Source organism: Myotis myotis, unplaced genomic scaffold (genome assembly GCF_014108235.1).
Source record: "Myotis myotis isolate mMyoMyo1 unplaced genomic scaffold, mMyoMyo1.p scaffold_m19_p_20, whole genome shotgun sequence".
NCBI classification, from domain to species: domain Eukaryota; kingdom Metazoa; phylum Chordata; class Mammalia; order Chiroptera; family Vespertilionidae; genus Myotis; species Myotis myotis.
In genome coordinates, this window is record NW_023416325.1 from 4,518,819 (window position 1) to 4,542,098 (window position 23,280).

Here is a 23,280-nt window from a genome sequence, read left to right on the forward strand (position 1 = left end):
CACCACGTATCCAGGGTCAGAGTGGCTCCGGCTCCAGCAGCCTCGGAAGCCACGACACAATGGCACCAGGCTTCCGACACTCCGAAGGGGAAGGTTTTCCCTTCTAGAATTCCGCACGCGGCCGGGCGATAGGGTCACATATGAGGGCAGAAGACAGTTCTGGAACATGTGTGGCTGCAAAACATTTACCTCCCTGAAGACCTTTTCTTAGACAGCTACTCGAGGATGTCTCCCACGGAAACAAGAGAGCAAACCAAGGAAGAGCCACACCATTGGAGATAGGAAACATCCACGTTAGAACCCACGCGACTCTGGGATGACAGTGACGAGGGAGAAGCAGCCAGAAGCAGGACAGGCATGTCGGGCGGCATCGTCGTCACGTGCCCTGCCATGGTGCCCTCCTTTTAACTGGATGAAGCTACTAGAGGACATGCCCTAGCCCAGCGGTCAGCATACTGCGGCTCACGAGCCACATGCGGGTCTTTGGCCCCTTGAGTGTGGCCACGAAGTTTCAATCGCACTGTATGTGCGCGCCCGCACATGGTATTTTGTGGAAGAGCCACATTCAAGGGGCCGCAGTTTGCCGACCACTGCCCTAGCCAAACCAGGGAGGTCACCAAGATAGAGGGAGCCACGGGGTCCCCCAAATTAGGGAGCAGATCTCAAGGAAAGGCAACGAGAATGGAAGGACGTCAGCAGAGGGAGGGCCCAGAGAACAGTCAGTCTAGATGAAAGGAGAGTGGAGGCCTCCAGGGAAGACGTCACCAGTGGAGAGGATCAGTGATCTTATGCTAGGGGGAAACTGCGAGAAGGAATGGGAGGAATGAGCAACAGTGCAAGGAAAATAAGTCAATGAAAACAATCATTCACTCCAGGCAAAAAAAAAAAGAAAGGAAGGAAAATCTAACCCAACCCTTACCTGTGGGTAATGATCTCACTCTTAAAACACTGAACAGAGAATCTAGTTGGGCCCTCGTGAGAGGTCGGGAGGAGGGCTGTGGACGGGATGGCCAAGTAAGAGCATTGATTCCTCGTTTCTCAGGGTAGGAGGGCCACAGGTGGTGGCTCAGGGATGACACACACACATTGTGCGGAAATGGCACAGAGCGATCCCTCTGCTGGCGGGATCTGGAGGGGGTGGGGCAAGGAACCCCTACTTTTTTTATTATACGTTTTTTTGTTGTTGTTTTCAGTTGTAAAACGTTGGTACACACAGAAAGGTGTATGAACGTTATCACTGCAGTCGAACACGTCTACAGTATTAGGATGTGATCCTCCCTCCCTGATGATACACTTGCACCCCTCTTCCAAGCTTCTTAGTGTTGAGTTCCTAAACGATGGGCATATCAAGTGGAAATTAATTTCAGACGAAAAATCAAAATGTACAGCTCGGGGTGGGTCTGGGGACGGCTCCTGCTTTATTCGTGTGCTGGCCTCTTCTTGAGTCTCCTGGGGAAATGAATGCTTCTCCGTGTGGACCTTGGTTTTATGGGTGCTGGGCACCCGACTTCCTCCCTGGCACCCCAGGCGTCCTTGCTCATGCGTGCCTGCCCTGTTTCCTCCGCAGGCCCAGCATGTCTGGACTCCACCTGGTGAAGAGGGGCCGAGAACACAAGCGGGTGGACGTGCACAGAGACTTCACCGTGGCTTCGCCCGCCGAGTTTGTCATGCGCTTTGGGGGGGACCGGGTCATTGAGAAGGTACAGATGGGGTCCCGCGCTCTGGGCGAGGCCAGGCAGGGTGGGGTGGAGAATCAGCTGCAGACGGAGTGCTCACGCTGCAGAGAGAGGGCGAGGGCCAGCCCTTGGTGAGCACGTGCGACGTGCCGGGTGCTGGGATCGTGAGCTTTTCACAGAGGAGGAGACTGAGGCCTCTGAGCAAGATCAGGGGCTCCGCAAAGGACCCCGCAGTGCCTCTGGCAAGGGGCTGCTTTCTGGGTTATAGGGAGGGAAGCATAAAGCCCAGCCTTGCCTTCCCAGGGCCTGCAGCCCCCTCAGAGGAGAGGAGACCCATGGGCGAGAATGGCAGTGACGAAAGGAAATAGCTAAAATTTGCCCTTTTTTTTGTTTTGTTAATTTTCACCCGAGGATATTTTTTCCATTTATCTTTTTTTTTAGAGAGTGGAAAGGGGGTAGGAGAGAAAGAACGAGAAATATCCACGTGAGAGCATACATAGATTGGTTGCCTCTTGCACGCACCCAATCAGGGCTGGGGGTCGAACCTGCAACCCTTTGGTGCATGGGCCAACACTCTAACCCCTGAGCCACGCCGGCCAGGGCAAACTTGCCATTTTTCAAAGGAGAGAAAGTATGTACGTTGAACCCGAGGCAGGAGTTCTGGGGTCTGCCTGCTGTGGCCATGCATGGGATGTGACATCGGGCCTCAGTTTCCCCTTCTGTAAAACAGAGGCCATCACCTCTCACTTCTCCAACGAGATTTGCCTTTCAGGGCTTGTTGTGAAGATTAGTCAGCGATGTAAGGGCCTTAAAATACAGGGGCGGGCGAAAATAAGTTCATAGTAATAATAATAAATAATATAGTAATACAGAAATAATAATATAAGAATGGACTGTGTTTCACATGCTCACAGCTGTAAACCTACTTTTGCCCGCCCCTGTATGGATTGGCTCTTGTCAGTCAGGGCTTTGAAGCTGGGCGCCTGATTTTTTTAGGAACCGTCTAATGCCACACGGCACGTTCGTGATACAGACAAGAATTGAAGCCAGGACCCGTTCTGTTGCTCTCTCTTGCGAGGACAGCCAGCATTACTGCCTTTCCTCCTTACCAGATCGGGGCCCTTTAACATTCAGCACCCAGAGGCAGCCATGGTGGGGGTGGAGTTCAGAGCACAGGCCAGACTGGAAGGCTCGGGTCCCAGCTCTGCCACTTACCAGCTGTGTGACCTTGGGCAAGTGCCTTAACTCCTCTGAGTTTTAATGTCTTCACTCCCAAACAGGGATAATAATACAATCTCTTTCAAAGGGCTGTTGCGAAAATGAAATGAAATACATTGTATTGTAGCTTAGTAGATCCTAAACACTCATAAAATGTTAAGTGACCACAGTGGCGCCAAACAGGCATCAAAAATCATTTATTCACCCATCCATCCATTAATCATCCATCCATCCAGTCATCCATCCATCCACCCATCCACCCATTCACCCACCCACCCATCTGGCCATTGATTCATCCATCCATCCATCCATCCATCCATCCATCCATCCATCCATCCATCCACCCACCCATCCACCCACCCATTCACCCACCCACCCACCCATCTGGCCATTGATTCATCCATCCATCCATCCATTCATCCATCCATCCATCCATCCATCCATCCATCCATCCATCCGTTTATCCATTCATTCAGACTTAGAGTACCTGCCCTGTGTAGGGCCATGTGCTCCAGGTACTCCAGGAGCCTCTGCAGCCAGGAGATGGACCCCAGGGTGGCATGCAGCCTCCGTTGCAGGCAGATGTGCAGCTCTCGTCCCTTCCTCCATTTCCTTGTCCAGGTGCTCATCGCCAACAACGGCATCGCCGCCGTGAAGTGCATGCGCTCCATCCGCAGGTGGGCCTACGAGATGTTCCGAAATGAGCGGGCCATCCGGTTTGTAGTCATGGTGACTCCAGAGGACCTCAAGGCCAACGCAGGTATTTGGGCCTTCACTCCCTCCCACTCCCACCCCTCATGCCCTGTCCTTACCTGCCCTCACCTGCACCTACCTGGGCAAGTCCATTCTGGATCCCAAACAGACTTCCAGGCTACCTCTCTCATGAGCCTGCATTTACTGGATTTGTTTTTTCTTCTTCATTTAATTAAAATACCTGCTGATAACAGGAGTGACCTCTGTGTCTTATAAAAGTGCAGATGGTTCACGTGCACAGCGGATTCCCATCTGTGAGCGCTGTCCATGTAGCCACAGCTTGGTGTCTCTCCCTCCAGACGCTTTTTCCTGCCGATGGATCACTGTATTTCAGTTATCTGCTCATCCATTTGCCTATTCATTTACTGTCTCTGTGTCTACTAGCCTAGATCCGTGGTCGGCAAACTGTGGCTCTTTGGCCCCTTGAGTGTGGCTCTTCCACAAAATACCACGTGTGGACGCGCACGTACAGTGCGATTGAAACTTTGTGGCCCGTGCGCAGAAGTCGGTATTTTGTGGAAGACCCACACTCAAGGGCCCAAAGAGCTGTATGTGGCTCGCGAGCAGCAGCTTGCCCAGCCGCAGTTTGCCGACCACTGGCCTAGATCATTCTATAGGTATTGGACAATTTGCTTTTTACCCAGAGCAACGTATCCCTTTACAGACCCTTCTCTACACAGCAGGCAAACGGACCTTTTAAAAACACAGCTCAGGTCCTGTCAGCCGCTCCTGTAATGCTTCCAAGGCTGCAGTGCTGTCCTTAGCACCAGCAACCTCAGTCCTGTCCCCTGAACCCCACCTCCCCACCTCTCCACCTTGGGCACAGGCCCCAGGCTCTGCCCTACCCTGATGCAGCCTCCTTGTAACTCATAGGGAACGGCGAGGGCAGGTTTGATTGTTGGCTCCCTTTTACAGATGAGACAGTTGAGGCACGGGGACATAAGTCACTTGCCCAGGGTCATGCAAACGGCATGCGACTATTCATTTTCAAAGGGAGAGGCAAAATGCGGGTGAGATCTCCCAAGAATAGCTATTCCGGATGCATTGATTCAGACTGAAGCCCAAACGGTCTTCGGATTAGGAAACAAAAGCAGGGGGTAGTTATGAGAAAGGGAAGGGGAATAATTACATCAATAGAAGGAAGGCATTTCTGTTGGTGCAGATACTATAGTGATGTTAATTCTGAACGATGTTCTTAATCTTCAGTCCGGTAGCCATAATAACCGCTTTCTTGTTATCTTTGCAAACAGCTTCTTTTTTGCAACACAGTGTTGTCCTGGGCCCAGTCCAAAGGTTATTTTGCCCTTTTCAACATTCCAAAGATTTGAGGCAGAAGAGGTGGAAGGCAGTTCCTCTTGCTTGGCAGCTCCGGCTCCATTTTAAAGTGGCTCCGTTTATTATTATCATATTTTATTTATTTTTGTTAATCCTCACCTGAGAATATTTTTTCCCCATTGCTTTTCAGAGAGAGTGGAAGGCAGGGAGGGAGGGGGAGAGAGAGAGAAAGAAACATCTATGTGAGAGAGACACATAGGACTGGTTGCCTCCCAAACGCACCCCGACAGGGGGCAGGGAGTGAACCTGCAACCCAGGTACGTGCCCTCGACCAGGAATCAAACCCTTGACCAGGAATCAAACCCTTGACCCTTGGGTGCATGGGCCGACCCTCTAACCACTGAGCACACCGGCCAGGGCCACTCATCATTATTTCTTTGACATGACAAGGCTGGAGCCCAGGACTGTCTGAGTCCACAGCCTTATCCCGTGAGGCTTCCCATCATGCTCAGAGTGAAGTCCCAGACCCTGTTGGCCTCAACCCCTGCTGGCCTCCTGGTGCCATCGCGTGCCTCTCGCCCTCCCTCCCTGGGTCCCAGTCACTCTGGCCGCCTCCGTTCCTGGACTGGCCTTGCTGTTTCCTGTCGCAGAGCCCTGGGGTGTCCTGGACCCTTTTCTGAGTGTTTTTCCCTGAAGCTCAGTGCACAGCAGCCCTCCACCCCTCCCTGGCCGACCTTCCTTCCGGTCTCCGCTCCTCCCTGCGCATCGCAGAGCCCAGGCACTGCCGCAGTGGGTGGTGATCCTGTTTGTTTGCTTGTCTGTCTTCTCCCGCAGGAGAGAGAAACTCGGTGAGGAGGGGGCTGGTCTGACTCCTCACTTTATGATCTCCGGGACCTCCGCAGGGGCTTGGCGTGGAACGTCTGGCTTTAAGAGCATGAATATGTTAAAATCAAAACACTGACTTACTGTCACAGGGATGAAACTTGAGGACGTGATGCTAAGTGAAATAAACCAGTCCCAGAAAGACCAACACCGTCTGATTCCACTTAGATGAGGTCCATACAGACAGAGGTCCAAATCTTAGAGACGGAAAGTGGAATGGTGGCTGCCAGGAGCAGGGGTGGAGAAGGGGGAGTTGTTTCATGGGCACAGAGTTTTAAGTTTGTGAACTGGAAAAGATCTGGAGCTCTGTTTCGCAACAATAAGAATAGACTTATCACGACTGGACTGTACACTCCCAAAATGAGCAAGAAGGTCCATTTTATGTTTGTTTGTTTTTACCATGATTAGAAGCAAGCATTATATCTTATATATATTTTTTAACCTTCACTGGAGGATATGCAAACATTGTATTCTTTCATGACAAAACAATGTGAAGATAAGAGTTTAGGAGTTTGAAATAAAACCCTACCTCTAATCTCACTACTTGATAACTTGCTTCTTTCTTTTTGTTGCTCCCTCCAGGCCTAGTCCCCACACACGTATTGTTAATATATATATATATATATATATATATATATATATATATATATATATATATATATATAAAATTTATTTCAGAGTGGAAAGGAGAGGGAGAGAGAGAGAAACATTGATGATGAGAGAGAATCATCGATCGGCTAACCTGCTGCACAGCCCCCACTGGGGGGCGAGCCTGCAACCCAGGCATGTGCACTGACCCAGAATTGAACCTGGTTCATAGGTCGACGCTCTGAGCCACACCGGCCGGGCTAAACACACATATTTTTACATAGATAAAGTCACGTTCAGTTTTCTTCTGATTATCACACATGTCTGTCCAGTGTCGCCCTAGACTCGTCCTGGTGATGCTTTCATTGGCCGTATGTGGGGGTGTCTTGCAGATTTCCCACGGCCGACTTCAGTCTCTCTGCTCTTCTCCCTTTTCTCTTCCTTTAACTCCAGAGTACATCAAGATGGCAGACCAGTACGTCCCCGTCCCAGGAGGGCCCAATAACAACAACTACGCCAACGTGGAGCTGATCGTGGACATCGCCAAGAGGATCCCTGTGCAGGTAGGTTGGACGGCGCCCCAGTCTGCCCCTGGGGCGATGCCCTGAGCCCTGGCTGGATTCCGCACTTGGGAGGGGCAGAGGAGCCGGGTCCTAGAGACTCTGAAATCCGGGGCTGATGTGACCCAGCAAAGAGCTCTTGGTGTGTGATGGCGGGCAGGGGGTGGGGGGTGGGATGGGGGAGTAGGGGGGAGGGCGAGGGCGGGGAGGCCTGGTTGTGAAGGATGATCTCCATTCTTGCCTCTCTGTGTTTGCAGGCGGTGTGGGCTGGCTGGGGCCATGCTTCCGAAAACCCCAAACTTCCGGAGCTCCTGTGCAAGGACCACATTGCTTTCTTAGGTAGAGTGTGTCTCCCTCTGATACGTGGGGATCGGGGTGTTGACGGGATTCATCTCCGGGTCCGATTCTCTTCACGTGCAGCCTTGTAAGGTTGGCGGTCAGCTTGGTATTTCCACCTCACATATTTATGGTTAGGAGCAAGTCAGTCCAGGAGTGGGAGGGCACCTGGGTAGGTTGGTGCCCAGGGAAATGGAGCCGTTACCATGGTTTCCACAGTGGAATGATGCTGGGGAAGCTGACCTCTGCTCGGGTTCCTGTTGGTACTGAGATACCAGCCGTGTTCAGATTTATCACTAGGGTTTGGAGGTCACATTTTTTATAAGGCCATTTCGGGGGCTGTTCTCAGGCCTTTGGAATGCCTTAATCCCTTGGGACCAGAGCCCCTCATCTCTACTTTTTATTAGGTAAAACGATGCTTATTATCTGTGGCTATATTTGTAAACTCTGTAATTACGCTGACATCCTCGCATGGTTTAGGGGAGTCATTTTGCTTTCACTTACCTCTGGGGCCACCACATAGACTTCTGTGTGAAGCAGTTCAGTGCAGATCAGCACCTGCTATTTCTAAGCTCAGCCTGGTGGGTGACCCGTGCCCACTGATGTTTTTTCTGTCCTTGGTCTTTGATTGGCTGTCACACAGGATTCTCCTTCTCCTTCAGTTTTAGCTTCTCTGGAGGTTGGTGGTCCAGCCCCCAAGCTGGCAAGCTATACAGCTCACAGGCCGAATCCCGCCCACTGCCTGCCTTTTGTAAATAGTTTTATTGAAACATGGCCCTGCTCATTCACTTCTGGATTGCCGTGGCTGCTCTCACCCACACTGGCAAAGTTGCATATTTGTGGCAGAGACCAGCAGGCCCACAAAGCTGAGTATATTCCCCATCTGGCTCATGATGGGAAAAGTCCGCTCACCCCTGGTCTAGTGTTTTGGGTGCTAGCTGGCCCTCTTGGTCTCGCTTTTTTGCCTCCCCCGTCTCAAAGTGACTTTTGTGTATGTCCCGTAGCTTAGGTTGCAACTCAGACCAGGCGCACGGTCCACGTGCGCTGAAAGTTGACTGATGACGTAGCAGACTAACAGGCTGTTTGCTCCCTTGACTTGACCTTAAACTCCTTGAGCGCTTGGACCTGAATGTTGTTCTTCCACTGTACACAGCCCTCGGATGTGAGGGACTTGTGGCTGACTCGATTCTGCCTCCCCCCTTCTCCCCCATCCCTCAGGCCCTCCCAGTGAGGCCATGTGGGCCCTGGGAGATAAGATCGCCTCCACCATCGTGGCCCAGACGCTGCAGATTCCAACGCTGCCCTGGAGCGGAAGCGGTAAGGGACCCCAAGCTTCACACTCGGGGACTCCTCGGCCCAGTGCGGCTAATGTGAGCAGAGCGGGTGACAGAGCGTGCTTTTTAACTCTCTCATTTAAACGTTTAAAGTTATTGAGCACGTGGCACAGTTGCACTGTAGACAACTTAGAAAATAAATATGAGGCATACAAAAAAGGAAACGGAAATCATTTATAATCCTGTGACTCAGTGGGGAACATTGGCTGCATTTTAGGTGTCTGTCTACCTTCCCAGCCTTCTTGCTAAGCACAGCCTTTAAAAAACCCAGCGATCTTATGTTTGCTAGTTTGGGACTTATTATTTTTCTCACTAATCTCTCTATGTCAATAAATATACTTTGCAACATTTAAAATGCCTGCCTAGGATTATATCATACGGATGCACCATGATTTACTTAACAGTCCTCTCTAGTTATGCATTTAGGTTGTTTCCAGTTTACTTTGTTCTAACTTAAAACTACTAACGGCACTGGAGGCTTGATCATCTCATGTTTAAATCTCTGTGTACATTTTAATCCTTTCCTTAGAGTAAATTTTTTATAGGGGGGTTTCTAAGATAACATTTTATATAAAAATAAATGGAAAAGAAGTCTCAGGAGTCTCCTATTCAATTTCATTTTTTCTAAAGATTGAATTTTAAATTTGGGATGGGAAGTGTTTTTTTCTTATTGTTTATTTTTTAAAAAATCTTCACAGGGTATTGGAAAATAATGATTCACATATTAGTGATTCCATAGGGTAGAACTGGGATTTTTTTTTTTTTTTTTAAGATTCAGGTTAATACAGTGTTCTTGGTAGACTCAGTCTGAATTTCTGGTTCTTGTTGTTTTTTAATCCTCATCCGAGGATATTTTTCAATTGATTTTTAGAGAGAGTGGAAGGGAGGGGGAGAGACAGAGAGAGAAACATCGATGTGAGAGAGATACATAGAATGGTTGCCTCCCACACGTGCCCTGACCAGGGCCAGAGATCCAACTTGCAACCCTGGTATATGGCCTTGACCAAAACCGAACATGGGACCCTTCAGTCCGCAGGCCAATGCTCTGTCCACTGAGCCAAACCGGCCAGGGCTCAGTCTGAATTTCTGAAGCTTCATTTCCCACTCAGGGATGAGTCGGTCCTTAAGAAAACGAAAAGCCATTCATTAATTAAGCCGAAGGACTGTGTCCATGTTCCGCTGGCCCGGAGGCCAGGTCTAGAGCAGCTCTGCGAGTCAGGGCCTCGCGGTGTCTGTGTTGTGTGTGGCCCCTGCCGTCCGTGGACGATTCAGCTTCCCTTGCGACTCTGCAGGCCTGACGGTGGCGTGGGCAGAGGATGGCCTGCAGGAGGGGAAGACAATCAGCGTCCCGGAAGACGTGTACAACCGCGGCTGTGTGAAGGACATAGACGAGGGCTTGGAGGTCAGCGCAGGGCCGGGGGGACCGGGTGCCAGGACGTCTGCCTGTCCTGCTGGCGGCGGCCACGTCTAACTTCTAAAGGGGTCTGCTTGTCCTCTGCCTCCCAGGCAGCGGAAAGAATTGGTTTCCCGTTGATGATCAAAGCTTCCGAAGGCGGCGGCGGGAAAGGCATCCGGAAGGCGGAGAGCGCCGAGGACTTCCCCATCCTGTTCCGCCAGGTGAGCCGCGCTTGCGTTGTTTCTCGTCTTTGGGAACTGCCTCTCTCCATGTGTTGGCCAGCAGACCCTTTCTTTTTCTTTTTAAACAGTTTAAGTCTATTTTTATTGATTTCAGAGAGGAAAGGAGAGGGAGAGAGAGAGAGAAACATCAGTGATGAGAGAGAATCATGGATCGGCTGCCTCCTACAGGCCCCACTAGGGATCGAGCCCGCAACACGGGCATGTGCCCTGACGGGAATCGAAGCGAGACCTCCTGGTTCATAGGTTGATGCGCAACCCCTGAGCCACGCCGGCCGGGCCAGATTCTTCCTTTTAGCATTATTGTGTCACAACTGTGAAGGCATTGGCAGCAGGGTCAGAATATCTGTTTCTGACTATATTTGTCTATCAAGAGAGGGGATGTTGTGTAAATTGTAGCAGTCTTGGTATTTTTCATGTTTCTAGATGGTCCCTTTTTATTGCAGGAACTCTATGGTTGAACCTGAACAACATGGGTTTCAACTGGGTGGGTTGAATTACACATGGTTTTTTTCAGTAACTACATTAAAAAAATTTTTGGAGATTTTCAACAACTTGAAAGATCTCATAGACCAACTGCATAACCTAGAGATATTAAAAAAGGAAGTAAAAGTATGTCACGAATGCATATAATAAAATATATAGATACTAGTCTATTTTCTCATGTACTACCATGATATATACACATACATGTTTAATTGACTACTTATGTTAGCAGTAAAGTCAATAGTATGCTATTAGTAGTTAAATTTGGGGGGAATCAAAAGTTATAATCAGATTTTCGACTGCGTGCTCATCACCCCGGATTTGCTCAAGGGTCAGCTGTGATTGTATATTTACTTAATTATAGCTGGTTTTCCACTATTAAAACATTGTGCCTATTTTTGACAATGTTTCAAAAATTATGCAGGGAATCTTTTTTTAAACAAATTCTGACCTGAGGATATGTTTCTTACTGATTTTAAAGAGAGAAAAGGGGGGAGAGAGAGAGAGGGAGAAACATTGATGTGAGAGAGAAACATCCAATTGGTTGCCTCCCAAACGCGCCCTGAGCTGGGATTGAACCCAAAACCTTTTGGTGTACAGGACGATGCTTCAATCAATGGAGCCACCCGGCCAGGGCCAGTAACTTTAAAAAAAATTGTTTATATCAATTAATTTATATTTATTTAGAGAGAGGGAGGGAGAGAGAGAAACATCAATGTGAGAATGAAACATTGATGCACACACACTCCTCCCCCAGACCATATGCCCCCTCTGGGAATCGAACCGGCAACCCTTCCATGCATGGGATGACGCCCAACCAACTGAGCCACCCTGTCCAGGGCATTTTTAAAATAATTAAAATATTTTCAATTATAGTTGATGTACAATATTATGTTAGTTTCAGGTTACTACATAGTCATTAGACATTTATATGATTTATGAAGTGATCACCCTGGTAAGTGTAGTGCCCAGTGGACACCATGGCAGCACTAATTCTCAACCACGTTAACTCTCGACAGTACCTTAAACTCTTAACCAGTTTCTACCCAATTCTTTTTTCTTTTTTTTAAATATATTTTATTGATTTTTTACGGAGAGGAAGGGAGAGAGATAGAGAGTTAGAAACATCGATGAGAGAGAAACATCGATCAGCTGCCTCCTGCACATCCCCCACTGGGGAAGTGCCTGCAACCCAGGTACATGCCCTTGACCGGAATCGAACCTGGGACCTTTCAGTCCGCAGGCTGACGCTCTATCCGCTGAGCCAAACCGGCTTTGGCTCTACCCAATTCTTAACGGCACATTATCTTTGGGGGATGGGGTTGTGGGGAAGTTTCACTGTCTACATTATGTATTTTCACACAGTTGGATTTAAAGCTCCAAGAGTGTCATGTCTTGAGCACGTTAACACGAGACTAGGGGACCGTGGACGGCACCGTCTCTTGCTCTCTGCGGAGAACTTCCTGTCCCAGCGGCTCTGCCTTCCCCGCAGGTGCAGAGCGAGATCCCGGGCTCCCCCGTCTTCCTCATGAAGCTGGCCCAGCACGCCCGGCACCTGGAGGTGCAGATCCTCGCCGACCAGTATGGCAACGCCGTGTCCCTGTTTGGGCGAGACTGCTCCATCCAGCGGCGCCATCAGAAGATCATCGAGGAGGCGCCTGCCACCATCGCCACCCCGGTCGTCTTCGAGTTCATGGAGCAGGTGGGTCTGCGGAGCTGGGTGTGGGGGCAGCGCAGGGGGGGCCATCCCAGCTCAGAGCCAGCGAGAGCTCCCCGTGGTCCGAGGTGCTAACGTGGGCTGGTGCCCAGGAAGAAACCGGGGGCCCCCGTGGATGTGATTTCAGCCTGGCGTGGGTCGATCGGAGTACGAGCTGTGTGGTCCCCCAGGAATTGACATATAGCAGGCCCTCCGTCTGCACTGGGTGGGGGACTAAGAAGCCAGTCTCTGTTGCTCTGCAGTGTGCCGTCCGCCTGGCCAAGACCGTGGGCTACGTGAGCGCGGGGACGGTCGAATACCTGTACAGCCAGGACGGCAGCTTCCACTTCCTGGAGCTGAACCCCCGGCTGCAGGTGGAACATCCCTGCACAGAAATGATCGCTGACGTCAACCTGCCGGCCGCCCAGCTGCAGGTGAGGAAACGGGCTCCGGGCCGGGGTCCTCTCCCGCCCAGGACGGGGTCCCCGTTCCACTCAGATCAGACCTGCCGGCCCCTCTGGACTGACTGTCCCTGGGGAGCAACTGTGTTGATGTGGGAGTAGCACTGAGAGCCACCAACGTAGAGAAGATTACGGGTTGTGGTTGGTCGCCTCTGTCTGCCATATGGTATATGGTGCTTTGATAAGGCAAAAGTCATGGACCTTCTCCTGGAAAAATACATTTTATGCAATTTCAGGGCCTTCGTGTACCCATGATGCCCATTCGAAGATCCAGAGAAGTGTTTCTTAACCTTTTTTTGCATTATTGTCCCCCCTAAGGGGCCTTTTTAGACATGATCCCCCCTAACTTCCTCCCCGTGAAATCTTAATGTCTTAGAACTACAGGTGCATCTGTGCTTTATACATACAAAGAGGGAGACTTTTTTCCACCTCCAAGAGCAGATATTTGTCCCCGTGGGGACAGTATCACCCCCACTCAGAACTTGTGGCCAGAGGCAGGAAGGCCCGCATTCATTGAACGCAGTTTTTTAAAATTAATGCCTCCTTCCTTCGCTTCTCCCGCCACCGTCTGGCATGTTGTGTGCCTATCAGGTGCTCAGGACATCTGACATCGTTCGCTGCGCCTCTTCCTCCATGGCTCCCACTCCCTGCGTGGTGTTGGGGGCGGGGGTCTCGTGGGGCTGACAGCCGTGATGGCTTTCCTGATTTCAGATCGCCATGGGCGTGCCGCTGCACCGGCTGAAAGACATCCGCCTTCTGTACGGAGAGTCACCGTGGGGCGTGACGCCCATCGCCTTCGAAACCCCTCCCAACCCGCCCCTCGCCCGCGGCCACGTCATTGCAGCCAGAATCACCAGCGAAAACCCTGATGAGGCAAGTTGTGGGGGCCCCACGCCTCCGCCATCTCCGCTCTCCCAGGGTGGGGGGGACCCCCAGCATCAGCCTCAGACGAGACCCCCAGGCTCCTCGGTTCAAACAGAGGTGCAGGAGGGGACAGTCACAGTTTAGTGACACGGAGTGTGTGCCAGGCAGATCCCCTTCACGGGTATCACGGCTCATGTTCCGCCGCTGGGTGTTGCTACCCCAAATTACAGATCAAGAGGTCGGGGTAACTTGCCTGGGCACCTGGAACTCTGTCTCCATCACTCACTTCAAGAGTCTTAATCCCAGAGAGAGGGTCCAGATCCACCCCCCCCAAATTATACTCAGAGGGGCCAGGCCATCCCCCAAGGGAATTCGAGTGCCAGCATCAGCAAGGCTAACGCTGGGTTTCCTTATCTGCTGGAATTGTCGTGACCCAGAATTGGAAACCCAGTCCTCTTTCACTTAAGCCTTTACTGTCAACAATGCCGAGAGTACAAAATCAGTATGTACCTTGGTTCGGCTCCATCCATGGTCACTGTTTTCCCACATTGTGTCTGGTAGTGGTTGTTTTTATTTTTTAAATACATTTTAAAATATTTTTATTGATTTCAGAGAGGTAGGGAGGAGGAGAGAGAGATGGAAACATCAGTGATGACAGAGAATCATTGATCGGCTGCCTCCTGCACGCCCCGCACTGGGGATAGAGCCCGCAACTCCAGCATGTGCCCTGATTGGGAATCGAACCGTGACCTCCTGGTTCATAGGTCGACACTCAGTCACTGAGCCACACCGGCCGGGCTGTTGTTATTTTTTAAATTGTTTATGTAAAGTAAACATTACATGCATCAACGTGCTCACATGGTACACCCCCACGTTGATATGCAGACCCACAGCCCTGAGGAGAGGTATCAACGTGTCCTGGATTGTGCTAAGTTTTGGGTTGTGGCAGGGCTTCTTAGGTTTTCCTAGGATTTAATTCTGATGAAAATAGGTCTGAGTAGTGATTTCTTCCATGTTGCTTTTTCTCTTTCGTCTGGGCTGCAGGGGTTCAAGCCGAGCTCCGGGACAGTCCAGGAGCTGAATTTCCGCAGCAGCAGGAACGTGTGGGGCTATTTCAGCGTGGCGGCCACCGGGGGCTTGCACGAGTTTGCTGACTCACAGTTTGGGCACTGCTTCTCCTGGGGAGAGAACCGGGAAGAGGCCATCTCGTCAGTATCTCCCTCCCTCCCTCCCTCCCTCCCTCCCTCCCTCCCTTCCTTCTCTCCTCCTTCCATCCCTTTCTTCCTTTAAGAAACTCAGAGTTAGCCTGTGGCTTCAGGTGCAGTAGCGAGTTAGGAGAGCAAGGGACCCCTATTAATTCCCTGGGCCGAAGTCCAAGGACAAAGTCCGCCCTCTTGCCTGGATTTGAGATCCTTGAAGTAAGATGACCTCTCCAAGGTCATGGCTCTTGAGCTAATTGCAGGTTGAACTTGAAGGAGATCCAAAGAATGTTCCAGGTGATTCCAAAAGTTTAAAAGGTGCTGAGTACTCAGGCTCTTTTAAAAAAGGTGTGTGTGTCTCGGGGGTGGGGCGGGGGGGAAGACGCCTTTAAATTTCAATCCCACAAGTAGATCCCGGAGAAACCTGCATTCACAAAGAGGCCCCCAAATTCTGAGACACATCTTATCTTTTTTTCTGCCTTGACCTGGGGGCAAAAAGGTCAAAACCAGTTCACATTGTAATTCAATATTCTTGTGTCTGTGGGTAAGTGTCCGTCAGAGTGAAAAATCCAAAAGCCGTTGTGGACATTTTCTTTAAAAAACATTAAAATCCATCTGGCCCTGGGACTTAGCCTTGAATTAAATTGAGTTTGGTGGTTTTATTTGCCAGCTTTGAATAATTTTTTTTTTTTTAAAAAATATTTTTATTGATTTCAGAGAGGATGGGAGAGGGAGAGAAACATCAATGATGAGAGAGAATCATTGATCAGCTGCCTCCCACACACCTCCTACTGGGGATCAAGTCCACACCCGGGCATGTGCCCTGACCGGGAATCAAATGGTGACCCTCTGGTTCATAGGTCAACATTCAACCGCTGAGCCACACAGGCCAAGCAGAGTAATTAGTTTTCATCATGCTCAGCAAAAAAATTTAGACCCTTGAAGGTGAGAGAGGATTCAGCATATAAGAATTAATAGGGGAGGGAAGGAGGCCACCGTCCCAGCCCACTTCAGATGCAATGGCCTGTGGCTTGTCTCATGCTCTGGAACCCGGGATTTGAATGGGTCCAGTGGGAGTGAGGCAGAGTGACTGGCTATGGTTCATTAGAATTAGAATCACGGTAATGAATCATATTCATAGCAGTTGACAGCTACTGATCAGCGACTGGGTGCTTCACGTGGATGGTCTCACTTTAACTCGCAAGCACCTGTGTGAAGTCAGGGTTATTTCCCCATTTTCCAGATGAGGAAACTGAGCCCAAGATCACTTGAGCAGTCAGTGCTGGAGCCGAGATTGACCCAGGGTATCCGACTCGGGACCCTCTTGACTTCCCTGTTGTTCTGGCTCTTTGGGAACCACGGGGGAACCCCGTAGGCTAATTGGGAAACCAATCCGTGTGCCTTTCCCCTCAAGGAACATGGTGGTGGCTTTGAAGGAACTGTCCATCCGGGGCGACTTCAGGACCACCGTGGAGTACCTCATCAACCTCCTGGAGACCGAGAGCTTCCAGAACAACGACATCGACACCGGGTGGCTGGATCACCTCATCGCTGAGAAAGTGCAGGTGAGGAGCTGCACACGTCTTCCCTTCGGTCACAGAGAACCCTCCCCCAGCTCCCTGGGGGCTTGGTTACCATGGATACTGAACTGTGGGGTCTTTTCCAGGCCGAGAAGCCGGATATCATGCTCGGGGTGGTGTGTGGCGCCTTGAACGTGGCCGATGCGATGTTCAGAACCTGCATGACGGATTTCCTGCACTCGCTGGAGAGGTGGGGCGCGTGGGTCACTGTCCCCTTTCGGGGTTTGCATTAGTGGCAGGTGAGGCAGAACATGCGTTATTTGGGTGCAGAGCAGTCACAGGAGATGTGTGAACCCCTCCCGCATGCTCGCCTCTGAAAGTCCTCACAGAAACCCGGGCTGCCCTGGAAGAGGGGGGGTCAGCATCCTCAAGGCCAAGGTAAAGTACAGACAGACAGCCACGTGCTTATTCGTGCTGACCTGGGACGGTTCTTGTTTTCTCGCCTTTTACTGAGACGTAGCTTTTTCCGGGACAGCCAGGCACGTTGGGCTGCAGTCCTGGGACCTGGCCGCAGAGTTCTTGGTCGAAACCAAGGCTGACCGCCGATCTGTCTTCTCTTTCAGGGGCCAGGTCCTCCCTGCGGATTTTCTGCTGAACACTGTGGACGTGGAATTAATTTATGGGGGCATTAAGTACATTCTCAAGGTAACGGTCCGTGTTTCTCGAATGTCTCCAACACTCTAGAGCAGCCGTGGGCAAACTACGGCCCGCGGGCCGGATCCAGCCCGTTTGAAATGAATAAAACTATTGAAAAAAAAGACCATACCCTTTTATATAATGATGTTTACTTTGAATTTATATTAGTTCACACAAACACTCCATCCATGCTTTTGTTCTGGCCCTCCGGTCCAGTTTAAGAACCCATTGTGGCCCTCGAGTCAAAAAGTTTGCCCACCCCTGAGCTAGAGTCCCAAATCCCTGGGCAGAGCCACGCGTGGGAGGCAGAGCCCTGGACCCCGTCTCCCTGCTGCCCAGGCGGCCCTCTGGGGGCCTGATGCTTGGAGGCAGGAAGCGAAGGAGGGTACACAGTTGGTGAGAGATGGCCGGTGGGTCCATGCCCTCGGCCAGCGACCATCAGACCACCCACAGGCAGGTGTGGTGCACTTTCTCCAGGCTCCGTGCCCGTCAGCTTCTCCCTCCCTGTGATCGGGGCCTGGAACTAGACAGGTGAGGCGTCCACCTGGCTCTCCCACAGTGGACACATCTCTAGCTCCTGGTCGGGGCGAGGCAGCTGCTGTTCTGGGGGCACAGGGACAAGCAGGCATGCTGATGCAGGTGGGGACGTTGCACCTGTCCCCAGGTGGCCCGGCAGTCGCTGACCATGTTCGTCCTCATCATGAACGGTGGTCACATCGAGATCGACGCCCACCGACTGAACGACGGCGGGCTCCTGCTGTCCTACGACGGGAACAGCTACACGACCTACATGAAGGAGGAGGTGGACAGGTGTGTGGGCGGGGCCCCGAAAGGGCAGGGCGGGCTCTCAGCCAGAAAAGGGTTCCACCCTTTGCTCCCCAACTGGTTCCTAATCTATTTGTAGTGACAAATGCCACCATTTGGGAAAGGGGAGCCCCTGAACTGCACACAGGGTGAGGGACCCTCAGGGCTGCCTCAGGGAGAGAGAGGCTGCAGCAGGCCTGACGTGGGCGCTGGGGCGATGCTCCCCGCTTCCCCAGTTACCGGATCACCATCGGCAACAAGACGTGCGTGTTCGAGAAGGAGAATGACCCCACGGTCCTGAGGTCGCCCTCGGCCGGGAAGCTGACGCAGTACACGGTGGAGGACGGGGGCCACGTGGAGGCTGGGGACAGCTACGCCGAGATGGAGGTGAGTGCAGGGCAGGGCCCCGGGGTCAGCGAGGCCTTCCCTGTGCCCCGTCCCCGCTCGCCGAGGGAGGGCCATTGCTTCTGCAAATGGGCCTCACCTCGTAACCTGGGCCACCAGCTGCGAATTCCTAAGAGCCAGTGTGCAGGGTTCAGCCCAGATTTCCTGCAGTATTTAAAGCAGAAATGCACACCTCCCTGGAAATGAGTAAGAAATGATTCATGACGGCGATGGTGGCCTTTACAAAGTCTTCAGCCAACACCAGCAGAGCACTTACCACGGAACAGGCACCATTCTGAGCATCTTACCTCTTTAATTACCCCTTTAATCTTCCCAGCCATCGTAGGAGACGGGCACTACTTTGACCCCCATTTTACACATGAAGAAACGGCGCCCACGTGGCTAAGAAACTCAAACTTGAGGTCACGCATAGCCAGGATTCAAACAGCCTCCATTTCCGGCTGCCAAGCAAAATAATATCCTGACAATGGCAATGACAATACAGGGACCGTGGCCAGGTTCTTCATCTCGCTGATCCTTATCAGAGTCCTCATTTCACAAGAGGGGAGGCTCAGAGAGGGAGAGGCACCCACCCGCAGGATGCGTGGGTGCCGGGGCTGCAGCCCAGGCCTGGCGGACTTGGGTGCCCGCACTGTGTGTACCGGGAGCACATTCTTCATTTCACAGTGTTCCCCAGAGGGTTTCTCGCTGCCTTGAGAAAAGGAGCAGGAACGTGTATGTTAATCACCCTACATACTACGATTTAATGATAGTTCTAAGAGTCTGTGCTTCCAAAGTAAAGATCAGTTTTCACGTCTGTAAAATGGGCACATAAACATACCTCCCCGGCCGGCTCTGCAGATGGGGATGTTCTTTGAAGAGCACCGTGACTGGCTTCCGGTGACCGCTGCTTCCCTCTATCCTTCCAGCTTGAACCCTGCCAGGGCGTCATTCTGTTTAAATGCCGCGGGCCCTCCTCCAGAGTTACTAGATCTGAAGGACTCTGGGCGTCACACACACGGGCCAGCCCTGGTGGGCTCCATCTCGGCTCTTCTTTCCGCAAAACAGGTGATGAAGATGATCATGACCCTGACCGTGCAGGAAAGTGGCCGGGTGAAGTACATCAGGCGCCCGGGGGCCGTGCTGGAAGCGGGCTGCGTGGTGGCCAGGCTGGAGCTCGATGACCCTTCCAAAGTGCACCCGGTACGTAGCGCCCGGCACAGCCACCCAGCAGGCTCACGTGGGCTCCGGTGCGCTCACGGCCTCCACCTGCCTGGTCAGGGAGCCGAGCAGACTTGAGGCTCCCGGCTCGTCTCCCGCCTCCCGTGTCCCCCCGGAGCCAGTGTGATAGGAGCACACGTGCCCTCTTTTGCTCAAACCCCTCTCAGCAGCCTCGGTCCCACTCAGAAGAAAACCCCAGTTCTTCTGTGGACCTCCAGACCCCACATCAGCTGCTCCCAACTTCTTCGGCTTTATTCTCTCTCGTGTTCCCCCTGCTTAACTAGACCAGACCCCCCGCCTGGGACCTGCACCCTCGTCTGGGAGGACCTCCCCCAGATGCTTTCAGGGCTCTCCCTCTTCCCTCTGGCGAGCTGTCACTCAGACGTGCTCCGGGCACAGTGGGTACCCGGAAAAAACAGGTCTTGCTGACTGTTTACACCCTTCTGAGTAAGCCATGTGCATCATTCATCCGAGTATTGCTCCTTCCTCTATGGCTATTAGTACATATGCCCAGGAAAACAGCTAGAAATGTTTTGTTGTTGTTAATCCTCACCCGAGGATATTTTTTTCATTGATTTTTTTTTAGAGAGAGTGGAATGGAAGAGGGAGGGAGGGGGGGAGAGAGAGAGAGAGAGGGAAAAAAAACATCAATGTGAGAGAGACACATCCATCGGTTGCCTCCCCCTGCACCCTGACTGGGGCTGGGGATCGAACCTGCAACCCAGGTACATGCCCTTGACCGGCAATTGAACCCATGACCCTTCGGTGTGCAGGGTGACGCTCTAACCATTGGAAAACACTGGCCAGGGCCAGAAAAGTATATTTTTAAAAATCAGATAGTTTCTGTTCCCCAGACTATTCCATTAGTTTTGTTTTCCTTCCCATTCTTTTTATTATTCTTTCTTGAGGCTTCCCAAAGCTAGAAACAGTCTAAGCCTTTTTAGATCAGTGGGAAGGTCTGTGTGCCTGCAGTGTGACTCCTTGCAGCAAACATTTCCTGGGCCAGGAGCACGAGCAGGGCCTGGCCACCAGTCCCTGCAGACTCACACTCACCTATGAGATGAGCCCTTGTGATTCAGCTTGGCAGCTCCAGGCAGGGAGACTGCCCTTGGCCCTGGCTATGGGAGGTCCGACGGGGAAGCCAGCATCAGACTGTGGAGAAGGACGAGAGGAGGTGTTGGGGGGCGGGGGGCAGAAGCTGAGGGTTCTGGGCCAGCAGAACGGATGTCCCAAACCTCCTGGTCCAGGGCCTCACACATAGTAGGCGTTCTGTGGGTCCTTCTAGAATGAATCCGTAGACAAACGGGCACATTAAGTCCATCTTGCCAGTTTCACTTTCCAGTATGTTGTTCTGGGCTCCATCCTGAGAACATTGTCCGAGTGGCTTGCGCATTGGCGGGTCTGCCTCGGCCCCCGGCTTGTCTCGGTCGGGAGACCACGGTGTCCTTGACCTCAGGTTCTTGTTGTGTCTCATCAGGCCAAGCCGTTCACAGGGGAGCTCCCCGCCCAGCAGACCCTGCCCATCATGGGGGAGAAGCTGAACCAGGTCTTCCACACCGTCCTGGAGAACCTCACCAACGTCATGAGCGGCTACTGTCTGCCGGAGCCCATCTTTAGCATAAAGGCAAGTCTCGTGTGCGGGGCGGTGTCTCCCACACACGTGTAGGTCCGTGTGATGAGCTAGAAGGGTTTGCTCCCTGAGGTCAGAGGGCTCTACTGATGCACGTTCAGCCATTTGATTGTACACGCCAGGGTACTTCTGTCTGATTGTACAAACTGTCGTAAAAGTGACAGTTGGTGTTTCAGGGTTCAGTTCAGCTCCACACTGAGAATGTCCAGGCAATCAGTTAGGAAAGGAGTCAATGTGGGTCACTCTCTTATTTTTTAAAAGTATTTTTATTGATTTTTAGAGAGAGAGGAGGGGAGAGGGATAGAGAGATAGAAACATCAATGAGACAGAAACATCATCAATTGGCTGCCTCCTGCACGCCCCACACTGGGGATGGAGCCCACAACCTAGGAATGTGCCCTGACCAGGAATCGAACCGTGACCTCCTGGTTCATAGGTTGATGCTCAACCTCTGAACCACACCGGCCGGCACATGGCCTTGTGTTTTATCCTCAAACCGTGCTGGCTGTGTGGATGCCTGCAGAGGACGTGGGACCTTCCTAGTGGGAGAACTGGGCACCCCTTTGTGGTCAGGGAACCCTTCCACTCCGGACTGTCCCAGAGTCTGCTGGGTCCAGGTCTTCGTGCGTGGGGCCTGGAGGGGTTGAGTGTGTTGGGTGCCTTGTGGGTGGCAGTGCCCACCCCCTGTGGGACCTCCGGCTGATGCTGTGGTCCCGCTGCAGCTGAAGGAGTGGGTGCAGAAGCTCATGATGACCCTGCGACACCCGTCGCTGCCGCTGCTGGAGCTGCAGGATATCATGACCAACGTGTCAGGCCGCATCCCCGCCCCCGTGGAGAAGTCGGTCCGCAGGGTGATGGCCCAGTACGCCAGCAACATCACCTCCGTGCTCTGCCAGTTCCCCAGCCAGCAGGTGTGTGCCCCCCGCCCCGCCCCACCGGGTGCCCGCTCCAGGCTGGGTCGCTCCTCGGGAACTCAGCTCCCAGTTGGGCTGGACTTCTGCCCTCTGATTGAGTCAGGCGTCGTGAAACCCATGCACGGCCCGAGATGTTGGCGACTGAGCCTTCCCTGTTGAATCCCAGCATTCCCCCCCCCCCCCCCCCCCCCCAGGCAGCAGATGCTTAGAGGGACATAAACAGTTCTTGGGCCTCACCCCAGAAAACTCGGATGCAGAAAAGGAGTAGGCAGTTGGTACAGAGAGAGCATTTTCCAAAGAGATGCTGCCTGAAGTGATAGAGGAAGTTATGAGTTTTTCTTGCTAGTTTGTAGCTTAGATTCTCCTCCTTGTAAGGTGATAATCTTGCAGCTATAAGTATATGTAATATTTGTTAAAAATGGAGAGGGAGCGAGAGATAGAAACATCAATGATGAGAGAGAATCATCGATCAGCTGCCTCCTGCACGCCCCCCACTGTGGATAGAGCTGCAACCTGGGCATGTGCCCTAAAGGGGAATCGAACTGTGATTTCCTCGCTACTGAGCCACACCGATGGGCCATGCTGGGCTCTTGAATTCCTCAAGCAACACACAGAGCAGGACAGGCAGAGCTGTTTCTGGGTGGCCAGAGGCTTTGGGGCTGGAATTTTCTTTTTCCAAACGAGCCTCAGATGGGGCTTCCAGGGGAGCCTGGGGTGGGTCCTTTGGGTGACTTCTTTGTGGCGACCAGATTGTGTGGTTGTGAGAGGCCAGACCTGTCCTCTTTCCCGTCCAGATAGCCAACATCCTGGACTGCCACGCGGCCACCCTGCAGCGGAAGGCCGACCGGGAAGTCTTCTTCATGAACACACAGAGCATCGTGCAGTTGGTGCAGAGGTGAGTCCTGGGCCCTGCGTGGGGTGCACTTGACACTCGGAATCATCCCCTGGGTCACACCAGGGTAGTGCTGTGGGATTCTCTGAGGGGCAGGCTCGACCTGGGGGATAGCACATGGGTCGGGAAACCCCGATGACAGTCCTGGCATAGCCATTCCTAACAGCAGAACCCCAGGCAAGGCACCTGACCTCTGTGCATCTCAGTTTGCCAGTTTATAAAATGGGAATAAAAACACCTCATGCACAGTAAGTCA

General features: G+C 52.1%; 1 protein-coding gene across 5 annotated transcripts in view; it reads left to right on the plus strand.

Moving 5' to 3' along the window:
* The window catches only part of ACACB (acetyl-CoA carboxylase beta), an 86,237-nt gene that overhangs the window by 33,375 nt on the left and 29,582 nt on the right, over positions 1-23,280 (plus strand). For all 5 annotated transcript variants that reach the window (XM_036353890.1, XM_036353889.1, XM_036353891.1 and 2 more), the window contains 20 exons: positions 1,568-1,700; positions 3,516-3,654; positions 6,846-6,955; positions 7,210-7,291; positions 8,507-8,605; positions 9,915-10,024; positions 10,129-10,239; positions 12,236-12,445; positions 12,703-12,873; positions 13,612-13,773; positions 14,809-14,972; positions 16,378-16,528; positions 16,630-16,733; positions 17,107-17,188; positions 17,844-17,989; positions 18,220-18,370; positions 19,436-19,570; positions 21,066-21,212; positions 21,941-22,129; positions 22,927-23,027. In XM_036353890.1, coding sequence (XP_036209783.1) covers positions 1,568-1,700; positions 3,516-3,654; positions 6,846-6,955; positions 7,210-7,291; positions 8,507-8,605; positions 9,915-10,024; positions 10,129-10,239; positions 12,236-12,445; positions 12,703-12,873; positions 13,612-13,773; positions 14,809-14,972; positions 16,378-16,528; positions 16,630-16,733; positions 17,107-17,188; positions 17,844-17,989; positions 18,220-18,370; positions 19,436-19,570; positions 21,066-21,212; positions 21,941-22,129; positions 22,927-23,027 — 2,697 coding nt within the window. The remainder of the gene's footprint in view (positions 1-1,567; positions 1,701-3,515; positions 3,655-6,845; positions 6,956-7,209; positions 7,292-8,506; positions 8,606-9,914; positions 10,025-10,128; positions 10,240-12,235; positions 12,446-12,702; positions 12,874-13,611; positions 13,774-14,808; positions 14,973-16,377; positions 16,529-16,629; positions 16,734-17,106; positions 17,189-17,843; positions 17,990-18,219; positions 18,371-19,435; positions 19,571-21,065; positions 21,213-21,940; positions 22,130-22,926; positions 23,028-23,280) is intronic.